Source organism: Lepidothrix coronata, unplaced genomic scaffold, assembly GCF_001604755.1.
Source record: "Lepidothrix coronata isolate B3197 unplaced genomic scaffold, Lepidothrix_coronata-1.0 Scaffold139, whole genome shotgun sequence".
Taxonomy (NCBI): domain Eukaryota; kingdom Metazoa; phylum Chordata; class Aves; order Passeriformes; family Pipridae; genus Lepidothrix; species Lepidothrix coronata.
In genome coordinates, this window is record NW_016690319.1 from 2,116,036 (window position 1) to 2,129,277 (window position 13,242).

Here is a 13,242-nt window from a genome sequence, read left to right on the forward strand (position 1 = left end):
CAAGAGATGGGTGTCACTGAAAGCTGAATCTGCGGTCTTCTGGTTTGTCACATCCATCTTCTTCCCTCACCAGCTGTGCGCTCAAATTATTTTGCTAATCTTCAATACTTTTGTATCCACTTTGCCCTCTGGGTAAGTGGCTTCCCAGAAGCATTCACAGAAGGCAGCTAGAGGCAGGATCTGCTCCTGCATAACTGTTAGATGTGCAAGAAATGCAACTGCAAGAAACTGTGTTGTAATATTTAGAAATGGAGATCACTCTGTAGTAAGCCTTTCTCCTCAGAGGGAAATCTCTTAAGCATTAAAGTCAACACTCTGTGTAAAAAAAAAGGAAGAGGAAGAGCCTTGTATCCCTCTTCTTTCTGCTGTCATATCTTACCAAAGACACTTGAGAGGAACTGCATTCTCCATGGACTGCTCATAGGGCAGGGGAAGCCCAGTTCTGATGTGTTTCTGTGTGCTAGGACCATTCAGATTAGATAATGCAATAAGAGGAATGAAATGCCATAGACAGTGCCATGGAAAGTGAGTTCATGGACATTAGTATAATATCCTGGTTCTGCTTTATTCTTCCTTGTTATAAAGGAGGAGGATAAAAATGAACTTAAACTCACACATTCCAGAAGAATCTTTCGATTTCTTTCTGAGTCCTGAGGAGTGGGAAGGCCTCCCAACCATCTGCTTTCCTATTTTATTTGGCCTGATCACTTCCCCCCCATGCACTGTTCATGTGTCAAATCTAGAAGGCAATTTAAGTTACAATTCATTTTCCTACTTGTTTTGTGCTACAGGCTTGCCTTTCCCTTGTGTTAAAGAATATCTACTTTAATAGAGTATACTAGCAAGATTCAGAGACCAAGAATGGAAGGCACTGAACTAGTCCTCGTTTTCCACCTCACCAGAACTGCTACCTCCAGTTACAGACACTGGGAAAGCATGTGACTCCTCATCAAGAAATATGAGTTAGACTAGAAAATGATAACATTGTTTTGACTAATCTATTCCGTATGACTACCTAATAAACAAGGGAGATACTCTTCTTTTTTTTTGACCTTCTGTATTTTTAATTTTTCACGTTATTCTCTGCAAATTGAGTAAATTTGTATACGAATGACAGCTAAAAGATCCAACTGTACTTTGATAACTTCTCCAGATAGATTTTCATCTGGTATATCTAATAGATGCTATTGTTTTCATATTTTAGAATGTTCTAAATGCAGGGAAATCTTGGTGTTTATAATGCATTGCACTGGACAAGCAGTTTTTAGCAGTAGTACTTTCAAGTGGCTGCCTGCCTAAAACATACTGAGGGAATAGAAAATACTCAGTGCAATAAGCATACTTTAAAGCAAAATTATTGCATTCTAGTAGCATTTAAAGTATTGTGCTAGTAACTGTAACTGATGCCCATACATTTCACCTGCAAGTATGTATGTGGGAAACAATGTCAGAACTAAAATATAGGAGAAGCAAGGGAGAGTGAAATAAAGTTTACATGTGCTGACTCTTTTGTCCTGAATTTCATACACCCATATTGATGTCATTCTGGAAGAAAACTGGCTACATATCCTCCCACTCCAGCTTTTCCAGTAAGCAAAGCCTCCCTCCAGTGAGTAAAATACAGTATTCTGTGAAGTGTCTCATCAGCTACAGGGGAATAATGACAAGCCATTGATAACTTCAAGTCTCCAGGGGCTTTATGCTCAGCTGCACCTCCTCGGTCCTATGCTACATGTTCTACCTGGTAGATAACACTGGAAAGGTGGGGATCACCAGCTCCAGAGTCACACTGCGGCTTTTTTGCTGGTTCCTTGATTGCCTCATCCTGCTGAGTTGCTGAGGTGTCAGCATCAGGGCTCACACTGGGAGACTGAACTGCTGGTCTAACAGCAGACCTGTCCTCTAACCATCCTTATAGTTCAGCCACTTCCACCTGTAGCTGCCTCAGCCACCGTTATTTCTCCCTGAAGAGAACCTATGGCTGTAGCAGTCGGTTTGTCGCAAGCAGCGTGTTTGTACTGGTCCTGGGTCAGTTGAGTTCAAGACAGATTTAGTCTGCCCTTTACCAAGTGGGTGCACATCTGAATCTGTCCTTCCAAAGATAACAGAACTTCAGGCACTGAGCTGTTTGGTTTGCTTTCTTTGAGATCTGTGGTTTGGTTGCCAGTAACTTTAGTAGAGCTGGAATATAAATCATACTGAATATAAAACATTTGGGCTTCAGTGTGTCGGGCAGATATCCATGAAGAGAGAAGGCTAATTAAATCCTCTTGCATTTTAAACCTTATAGAATAAGACTCTGGCTGAGGTCTTGCACATATGGGAATTTTCTCTGGTGAAGCCTGATGAGTCGTCGTTCTGGTTGCCAGTAACATGGGTAAATAAAAGGCTTAACAATTAGGAAAGAAGGAAAACAAAGATAATACACCTGTCAAACTTTTTGTATTATTAATGCACAAGTGAAAAAAATGTTATGCTTGTGCATGCTGTTGCCCTTAATACCAGCTGTTGCCTGCACACACGGGTCGGGATTTTACATCGGCTGAACAGCCTTGCTGCCAGCAAACACTCTAACAGGCAGTGTCAATAACAGCAGTCTTCCCACACTCCATACAATTTAAGCTATTCTTCAAATTAATAATAATACTTAATAAAGCTTCATTTCTCATTTGCAAAGAAAACCTTCAATTAATGTTAATCAGCATCCACAGAATGTGATCAGGCGGGGCTTGTAGCTGGACGTGCCGAAACAGTTCAACTGGCAGATGGAGCATTTTCCAACTATTCTAATTAACGATTGCTCATTTCAAATGTTAATGCAATTAAATAAATAGGCAAAACAAATAAAAATAATATACGGTATGAAAATGCCACTATCAGAGAGAGTTCCAATCAAAAAAACTGAGCCTTACTCAAGCCCAAAAAGGGCCCAGCCATCTCCTCCTGGCTAAATAAGATCTAAAAGAGACAGGGCTAGCTTTGTTACGTGCTTTTTCCAGCCATTTCTTGGGATCGACATTTATATGACTTCCATTTTAACCTGCTGGCATCAACTGAGTCATTGCTTCTTCAAGTGTTAGAACATTTTTCTACAGAAAATGGGAAGGGATTTCTTTCGCATATTATGGGCTTTTTTTGGTGTAAGTTTTAGACTTCCCCTGCTGCTTGCCTCTTCTATTTGAAATAATTGCCCGATTCTTTTTCTTCTTCCTTAGGAGTTTTATTTTCTCTGAACCTTGTATACCATACCACTGAAGTAGGACCGCATTTGTTTGGGCTTATAAAGAGTTCAATTAGCCCCTAAATGCCTAGTTCAGTCACAATTAAACCTTCCCTGTTGACTCAGGATTGGTCTTTCTAAAGACAGTGGAGGTGTTTTTAATTATTCATTCTCTGGTTTGTTTCTTACAGCAGTCTCAGCTGTGCTTTATTATTCAAAGGTTAATGCAAACTGAGGACTAGGTAAATTAAATTTGTTTGGCAGCTAGCAACCTGATGTATTATAGACACTGAAGCATGGATGGCAACACTTCTGCTATTGTGACACTTAAAAAGCCATATTTTATCTTTAAAACAATTGCTAGTTTTGTTATTATGGCTGATAGAAAATGAATATTCTATAATGTTATAGTCTGTGTAACCCATTTTTGTTGAGAAAGCAATGTAGTTTAGAAAGCAAAGAAGCATTAACAGCTATTATAGAAAATTGATGTAGGTACCATGACTAATGAAGTACACTGCACAGTACTAAGTCATGCAGTTGTATGCAGGGAATTGTGCAGTCGGAAGTTTTAATGAAGGGACCCCAAGGAATTTCAGGTGAAAGAGGGTTTTATTAACTTTCAGTGAACAAAATGAATAGTTGAGCAGTGAACATGACATGATGTCGTATAATAATTGTATGCCTTGGGTACATTGAGAGGCATGGAGCATAGCCAAGAGCTTTCATCTGTTCTACACACGGAGTTATTTCACAAACCCCTGTATGCTGTGGAAATCTTTATTGCAAACATAACAAGAATTGTTTCACAAGAAATGCCTTAAGACAATACCCCATCAGTTATTTGATATATCTACCAATACTGCCTTCCTCTGAACAATATTAATCAGATATCTGGAGGTCACCATACCAATTGATCCTAATTAAAATTCATTCCTGTATCAGCGACTGGTATCAGCAGGCTGTGAACTGTAAAGAAGTCTTCATATTCCTTAAGAGGCCATCCTGAGTAAAACGTGTATTTTTATGGACAAGCACTATGTTGTATGAAAGGGAGGCTGTGTTGGCTTTTAGAAGATTCATGCCCAAGAACTTTTATTAGTTAGCATTTTCTTTCTTTTTTTTCAGGAATTCACCATATGGATGAGACATTTTTCTTGTTTCATGCAGGACTGTGTTTTGTACATTTTGAATATTATTTCAGTACTGTGTTTTTAACCAAGGACTTTGAATTAACATAATCCAAGAGTTTAACCCACTTCCTGTTTATATTATTTTTAAGATAGGGTAATGATTGCAGGGTAAAGCAGCCTTCTGTGCTGTTGGCTGGAGACCTTAGGTTAGTTAACTTAACAAGTGCAGCTGCAAGGTTGTTTATACCCTGCTCAATCTTCAGTACAGTTTGTGCTGTATAATGTGTGTAATTACACTGCTCCTGACTGATGAGGTAGGTGGATGAGGAGGAAGGTGAAAATAGGATGGCTTGTGAAGCAAGACAGTGACAAGACATCTCAGCAAAGTCTCTATATCCTTGCACTGTAAATAGTGTATATCTGCCTACTAAAATATTTGAGATAAGACAGTTGGGAATATTTCTGTGCTTATTTGAATAATTTATAATGTGATTTTAATACTTTTTCCTGGCTGAATATATCACTTCTCTGGCAGAGCTTAGGACATCAGTTACATGTTTTATCAGGGACTAACTTAATAAATGTGATACACAATTTTAGCTTCTAGCATTATTGCAAAGCCAGTGGTACTACTAGTAAAGTGTAACTGATGCAGTATATTCTTGATTGTATGTAGTTAGTATATTTTTGTTTTCTGTTTTAGTGCTGGACCCAAAGGAGACAACATTTATGAATGGAGGTCAACTATACTGGGGCCTCCAGGATCTGTATATGAAGGTGGAGTCTTCTTCCTTGACATTACCTTTTCACCGGACTATCCTTTTAAACCACCTAAGGTTAGTAGAAGGATACTGAAAGTCTTATAGGAGTGCTCTCCTTCTGATATTTTAATGTCTATGTTGGTATATCCTTTCAGGATGAAACATAAAACTTACAAAGCAATAATGAGTATTTAAACTTGGGTATTTTGATGGAAAGAATTTAAATAACTGCCTAAAATTTGCTTGCATGTTGCCAGTATAACTGAATGGATATGGATTTATTTAGCAAATGGTTGCATAATTTCCCACAGATATTTCTAATGTGAAAGCATTTATATTTGAGTTGCACCCTTTATAAGCAGCTGAAGGTACTTAATCTTTCCTGTTGACTCATATAATTCACCAGGCCTCTATGGCTGTCTTGACAAAAATATGCACCTTTTGCACCCCATATAAATTACTTCTGCAGATGCAGGATACACGATTGTTATGAAGTTATAAGGAATTGCTTTACATCAGTTTTCTGGAAGAGTATGATGCCAAAGTCAAGAAACTCGAGTGGTAGACAGAGATTTACAGAATTCCTTGTTTTATAATGCTGTCAATAATGACACAACCAGAAGTGTAGAACTGTATCAATAACATGAAGGTGACATTACCATGATCAAGGAGACTTGGAATGTCAAACAGGAAAAATCTAAGATTGGAAAAATAGAAATGGGATGGATTGTGGCAGTACAGTGTCATCTATAACCAACAGTAATAATTGCTGAGGAGGATGTCAAAATGGGGCTTTATTGGGTGGTCGCAGGATTATTAAAAACCACCTGCATAATGCATCTATAAAAAAGGCAAATATACACTTAAGATGCATCCTCTGGCCTGCAGAGATAAGGAATTACCAATGTCATATACAAGACACTTGTAAGACTTTATTTGCAAGACTGAATGCAAATCTTAACACACATGTTCACTAACAGGAACAGAAACTGGGAAAATTTACTCCACAGGGCTGGTAATAGAATCAAATAAATTGATGGGCCTGTCTTTCATGAAACAAAGTGAAAAAAGGTGAATTGTTCACCTTACAACTGTGGAGAATAAGTGTCTGGAAGAACTTCACAGAAGGAGCTATTAGATGAAAAATATTTACCTTCTTTTTGACACATTTATGAAAGGATCAGTTGGACCGTAATAGAAGGGTGTTGCATTAAAGAGAGAGTAGCTGATTCCTTTTGGATTACCATGAGTAGACCATTGAAAGATAAGTGCTTATAAATAGAATTTTAATGCCACAGTAGTAACGTTTATAGCAGTTAACACTGATACTATCAGGAAAAGTTTAAAAAAAAAAAAAGAGAGACCTGTGAATTCAAAGCATTTGTCACTCTGTAAATTGGACTTTCCCAGCTAGTGACCTAAAGATGGGTCAGTATGGCAGGATAAGGGATGGTCTAGCTTTGTTTCCCACCTCTAGTGTTCCAGTTCAGGGAAGCTTTGAGGTCACTGAGAGGTCTTACAGGGTTTTACATTTTGCTGACTGCACATTTTCTGACTTAGGCAACTGTTGTTACATAGTGAAGTAAGAATTTGAAACTTTATAACTTTTCCTTCAGTAAGTTACAGCTTTGGTCACACTGAGCTGGGATGATGTCCTGTTATTCCTGACTCCCATCCAGCTCAGCCCACTTGCTATACAAGGTCTGTCATAATAGGCCCCATTTATTTGCTTCTTTCCTGGGCTTAGTCTGTTTGTAGTAGCTGTAATGCAAGGGTTACATTCAGGCCCCCAGCAAATTAAAACTATATTATTTAGAGGATAAAATGACTGTATTGTCTATAAAATAAAGCTTGAAGGTCTCTCAGAGATCCAGACCTAATATGTAAAGAATTAGTTCTGAAAGACAAGTTGCAGGGACATCTTTTGTCATTCTCTCTGTTGAATCTGTTGAGTCTTGAGGTGGTATATGCAATAGACATCCTCTTAAAATAGAAGTTGGAGATCCAGTTTGCTATTTCACCACAAGGTAAAGTCTTTTTCAATCTATACTCAGTTGTGTTTGGCGCTGTGTTGTTTTGAGACATGAAGAATGCAGCTGTGCGTTGCTTATTAATGAAATGTCAAGCGAAGAGTTGGTTCTTGTCCTGCTTTGTAATAGATTTTTTGTCTGCCTTTATCTTGATGCCAGTTGTCATTGTAAGAAATGTGTGCACATAAATCATATGAAAATGTACTGCTTGATAAAGGATGAGAGAATTGATGATGGCATATTGTATTACTAAAAGGCCAGTATTTACGATGAGGGAAATTGTTATCTGTAAGAAAGTAATGAGTGTGTGTGCACAAGGGACTAATGTCAGATATAACTGTGTTGCAAGCATATGTTGTACGCGTGGATTCTTATTCTAGTCACTTCAGCCATGGTTGTAAATGACCCCTATTTTCAGACCTGCTGTAGGATTTCTCAAACTGTTGCTATTTCATTACACCTATTTTCCAGACCCTATAAAACTCATTCGTAAGTAAAATAGCCTGGAAATCCCTTGAATAAAGCAGCATGGTAAGATGACTGCTTATCATAAGGTAGCTGCTGACAGTCAGTGTTGTTGGGAAGGGGTGGTTAAATATGTTCTCCACAAGCTTATTTGTAGCAAAAGAAAGGTAGTGAGTACGTGGAACATAACATATGGCCTCACAGTACGGTGCTATCTGTGTCACTGGGTGTTGACATCTCTACTTCACCACGAGATTTGTGATATTTGGTGCTGTTCTCAAAATCATGGGTTCTAGGGTTATGGGAATAAATCATCTTAGATTTTTTTTCTAATTATAGTCCCACTCCTTACGACTCTATCATCTTAGAAAATCTAAAGTACAAGACTGTGAAATGTGCTGAGAAAGACATAAAATGTATTCCTGAATGTTGGCAAGATTACCTTCCTGTAAGAACATAGCAGAAAGGGTCTAATTCACATTTCTTGCTATGACTGAATTCATACATTACTCCTGAGATTTCTGTGGGCCATTTTCATCCCTCTTTCACTATGAAGTAACTAGATATTTAAATGAGTACTGTCAAAATTGATCTTCCAAAAATGTGACCACAAAAGACCTGGGAAGAAACAGAAACTGTATTTGCCAGATTCAGTTACTTGACCCAGCCTGAGGTTCCAAAGGCAAATGCCCATGTCATATAACATAGTTACTGTTAAAGGGCCTAATCTACAGTGTATTAAAATCAGCAGAAAGATTTCCACAATTCCTTTTCCTTTTCTATTCTCAGATGTTGTGCACTCTGTTATCATGCATGTGTATGTTGCACATGGACATTGAGGAGTGTAAAATAATTTTTTAAATAAGAAAATATATCCAAAATGGATTTTGGATAAATGTATAATGTTTTATTATTATTATAATTAAATATATTTGTGGTGTAACCATTGTTTGATTTGTTCTCAATATTTTCTAAAGGATCCAGATTGCTTCTATAAACACTTCAATGCTTATTCTGATTACTGGGCACCCTGTTGCACATTGGAAAACATTAATTAAAATAAAATTAAAAAACTGAGAGCACGTTTGCACATGAAGATTCTACCTATATTTTGGTTTTTCTTTTTAAGAAATTTATAAACTAATTTTCATTTGTTTTTCCAGATAATTAACTTGCTTTTCTACTTTGTATTTATCTTGTAGAAGAATATGAATTACCTGTTCATTCAGGTTTTGTTTAACAAAGAAAACATATCTATCCAAACTTTCGCTGTTAGGTCTTTCTTCAGTTTTTACACCTTTGTAACCTTCAACATCACATCCTCCTAAGATTTTGAAGTTCTGTCTTAATTCTTTACATCCTTTAATTATACTGTGTAGTCCAGTTCACATTCTGAGTTTTGTATAGCCACACATCACTGCCATCAGGTTTCTCTTCCAGTCTTCGTGAAGTCTTTTCCCTGTGGATCCATAGTTCTCTTTTTGTTTGTCGCTAGCAGTCAATGTCTTTCTGAAGTTAAACCATAGGCATATTATCATATTAAGTTACTCAACCATCACAGAATATACTGTGTGTTAGGTCAGAGTATAATTTGCTCTCATGCTACTAATTTTTTCCTTTTTGAAGTCAGTCTATTTCAGTATTTCACCTTTGTCTCATGCCTTGAAACTGGACTCCAGATTATTTGAACCAGGGCCACTGACCCTTTCAGGTCTGCTTTCCTTATAAATCAATGGCTTTTGGCCTCACTCACAACTGCAGCACACTCATGCAGAGGAGGGAGTTGTCCTTTCCCAAAAAGTTTATCTATGTGTGACCAATGCAGCTTGAGTAGGAGTGATGGAGGGCCAGCCCAGGCTAATTTCGGTTTAGCTCTACAACCAGGAAACATGATTTTTAGAACAGCTCATCCAAGAACTGACAAATTAGCTTAGGTTTTCTGGGACGCTCTAATCAATTAAAAGTATTCCCTTGCCTCCACTGTGAGGAAGCTGCTGTAGCACTGCGGAAATTAGCTGAGCACCTCGTTGGCTGAGTCAGCAAGAAAGCGGCAGACTGCTCAATCACAGTTCTCCTTTCAGCTGCATCCTCAGTATCACGTTGGTTTTATGAGATGCCAGACAGGAGAAAGGTGTGGAACAGGCAAAGCAAAGCATAGATATGGACATGATCTCACTTTCTGCTAAAGGCCAGATGCTGCTGAGGCTTCAGTCTCAGTCACAAGGTGAGGTTTCACTTTAGCCCCAAAATACAGCATCTCTCTTGTAGTGCTGCGGGCTGAAAAATAGAGAAAGGTGGGCCCTCTTCAGAGCGGCCGCTTAAAGAAATTAATAAAAATATTTAGATGACCTGCTAAGGAGATAACCTTACATTTTTTCAGTGCCTTAATGACCCTTCAACCTGATTTTTAGAAATACTTTTGAGATTTCTTTTTCCTGCTGTCTTTCTTTTATCCTTAATGGATTCAGACAGTTCACCTCTTGGCTTTAGCAGAGGAAAGCTCTCTATCTTTGGGATATTGAATGGGATATATAGCTATGCAGAGATGTCACTTGTGGGAGGATGTGTGTGCATATCTGTGGGTGTACATGTATGTGTGTGTGTGTATATATATATGTACATGTGTACATGAGTAGAGGGTATCACATCTTTTAGTCAGCCTGATCTGACAGAAAGAATTTCAACTCAATTTCTGTCCTCAGTCCTCATAAGAAATCAGTGAATTCTGCAAGTGTGCAAGCTTTTTGTCTGAGATCCTTTAAAGGTTAGCCATCACTAGAAATTAACACCACCTCTTTATGTACACTACAGTTATTGAAGGAATGGTGATAATTTCATAATCCTACCTACTGTCCCTCTGAAGCAGGAAGTCTTGACAAATCAGGAAGCCATACCAGGGTCTTTCACACAGGTGTTTGTAGAAAAATGTTTGTAGAAAAATGAATACTCTTCAAGAGAACTTTCCCCCCAGGAATTGTCACTGCAATAGTGTCTGCATTTTCATCAAGAATAATCTTTATTAATAACTTCTACTGTCATATTTGACTACGTTCAGTCTATTACAGTGTCAATTCAATTTAGCTGTAGCTGATACAATATGGATATATCTATCATTATCCTAGTACAAGCTTTATTTTTGAATTTGAGTGATTTATAAAATCTCTTAATCCCAACTCTACAATTAATCTTGCTAGGACTTTAATCTCAGCTGACTGAAAAATGGTTCACAGGACTTGAAGGCTGCAATGTGCTAAATCACCTCTAAATCAAAATTAAAATAACAGAAAACTCTGTTTCCTCTGTGTAAACCTCATGTGTCTATCGACTGACTGAAAAATTATTCTCAGCATTTGAAAGCTTAGCTAGTTTAAATCAGCTGTTGGACTGCAAGGGGGGCCTTTTTCCTTTGTAAATATAATGTATAGTCTGTGTAGAATCTGGTCTTAATGGCAATATTAAACATCTCTTCTTTTTTTATACATAATTATCATATAGCTCTAGTTTCTGTGCACTAAATATCATTATGTGGAATCTTTCTCCCGTGGTAGACACTTTCTATCTATTTCAAAGGTTCAGCCTCATGTTTGAGGGGTAATTCTTTTTGTTCCTGGCTTCTACTCTACATTTTCATACTTGTTTTCTATGTGATTGGCTGTGAAGGACACTTTTATCTGCTGTGTAATAGAAAAGCAGTGCTTACAAGAGTAGATGCAAAAAAATAAGCATTTCTTGGTATTTCTAATCTGAATTGTTAAAATGAACTTTCCAAGGTGGACATACACTTTAAATTGCATATATCATTATTAATACAATTTACACTTGAAGCTCTCAAACTCAGAATAGCCTTAAGTACAGCCTATTTGATCATCCCTTTTTAATATCTCTGCAATGTTGGTGCAGGCAGGGCTTCAGTCTACCTCCTCTTGCCCCCTATCCCAGATAGATATTACCATCATAAGACCAGCCTTCAAATGCAGTGGCCTCCTATCACTGTTATCCCTTACATTCATTTGCCTCGTCATACCTCTCTCATAGCCTCTGTCACATCACATTAGTTCTCAGGGCCATGCTGTGATGCTAACAGCTTTTTCCAACTGCCTCCTGCCCTCCCCATCCTCCTCCTCCTGATGGTCTGGAGGACCCTCGCCTGGCGCATTCCCACACCACTGCCTCCCCCGGCCCCTTTGCTGTGCCTCCATGCTCCCTTGTTCCCCTTGCCCAGCCTTTCTATTTAAATCTTCTTGCTGAGAGCAGCCCATGAATCCTTCATCCATGACAATAAATGGAGTTGGCAGGGTTTCCCAGCAAGTGAAGTCTTTGGGTGTTTGCAGGCAGAAATCAGATGCGCAGGCGTCTTTGAGAGGGAGAAATGGACAACCTACCACCAGCAGACCATTGTTAGAGCCAGCAGTATCGGCCTGAATCCTACTCTTCCCAGGCATGTGAACTGCAGAGTGTGGTTTACATGCTTGCACCACCTGCAGTGAAACAGTTTGTTCCATAGGTCCCATCCCTGAGGTGCCCCATCCTTGGAAATGTTGAAGGGCAGATTGGATAGGGCTTTGAGCAACCTGGTCTCATGGAAGGTGTCCCTTCCCATGGCAGGGGATTGGAATTAGGTGATCTTTAAGGTCCCTTCTAACCCAAACCATTGTATGAGTCTACGATATCTTCAGGGAACACTGAACCTATAGGGCAGCATGCAGTGCTACAGGGCTTGGGACAGGTCAAACCCAGGTGGCTGCTTAAGAAACTTTCAGTATCTCTCAGAATGACAGAATCACAGAGATTTAATGTGGAGGATGGAGATGCAAGCGGAAATATGTTAGTCTGAAGAGAGAATCAATAACTACATTTTATTTTGAATAAATGCAAAAGGCATTTGATAAAAAAAAAATCTCTGTAAATCTCTGAGATTTCCTTTAAATTCATTTATCTGATAATTCTTCTAGTAATTGGCAAATTGAATTGCCAATGACTCTTATAATGAATAGCCTTCTTATTCACTCTGTTTTTAATATACTAATTTATATCACTAGTTTCTACTGATTTATTTAGTCTTGATTAAATTGGCTCTATCCAGCTGAACTCTTCCTGGTTTTCCTCACCAAAACTGAGGTGGTTCACCATTTCTTCCTATTTCCTATGAATACCCAGTACATGAAGCTTCTCAAAAAGGCCTTTAGAGGCATCTTGTGGGGAATATCTTCTGCCTTGCAGCAGTGGTTTGCATGCTGCTTGTCAAATATATTTTCAAAAGACAACTTGTGTTGTCTATTGGATGTTTCAGAAGCTACATAATTCTGCTGTATTAAGCATGTTTTACTCCATAAAATCCACGTGATCTAAAAATACATTATATGTCAATGTTATTTCTCGTCCTCTTTTACACACACAGAGGTATATATACATAGATGTGAGAGAAAGATTTTATGCACATTATTACAATAGAATGAAAGCAGATTAACTGATCAGGACAAAAAACTACTTATTTTGAGGTCAGTCTGCCTAGGACTTCTCATGTGGGGAGTACCTAAATACTCAAAGGCTGTTAAAACTGGGTAAGGTAAAAAAAGGCCCATGTTTCTTAGAATAAAATATAGGTCCTGAAGTGCCTGCCACAACCTGCCCGC

General features: G+C 38.3%; 1 protein-coding gene across 1 annotated transcript in view; it reads left to right on the plus strand.

Moving 5' to 3' along the window:
- The window catches only part of LOC108503469 (ubiquitin-conjugating enzyme E2 E2), a 198,408-nt gene that overhangs the window by 155,797 nt on the left and 29,369 nt on the right, over positions 1–13,242 (plus strand). The window contains exon 3 of the mRNA XM_017827416.1: positions 5,057–5,189. Within this exon, the coding sequence (XP_017682905.1) occupies positions 5,057–5,189 (133 nt within the window). The remainder of the gene's footprint in view (positions 1–5,056; positions 5,190–13,242) is intronic.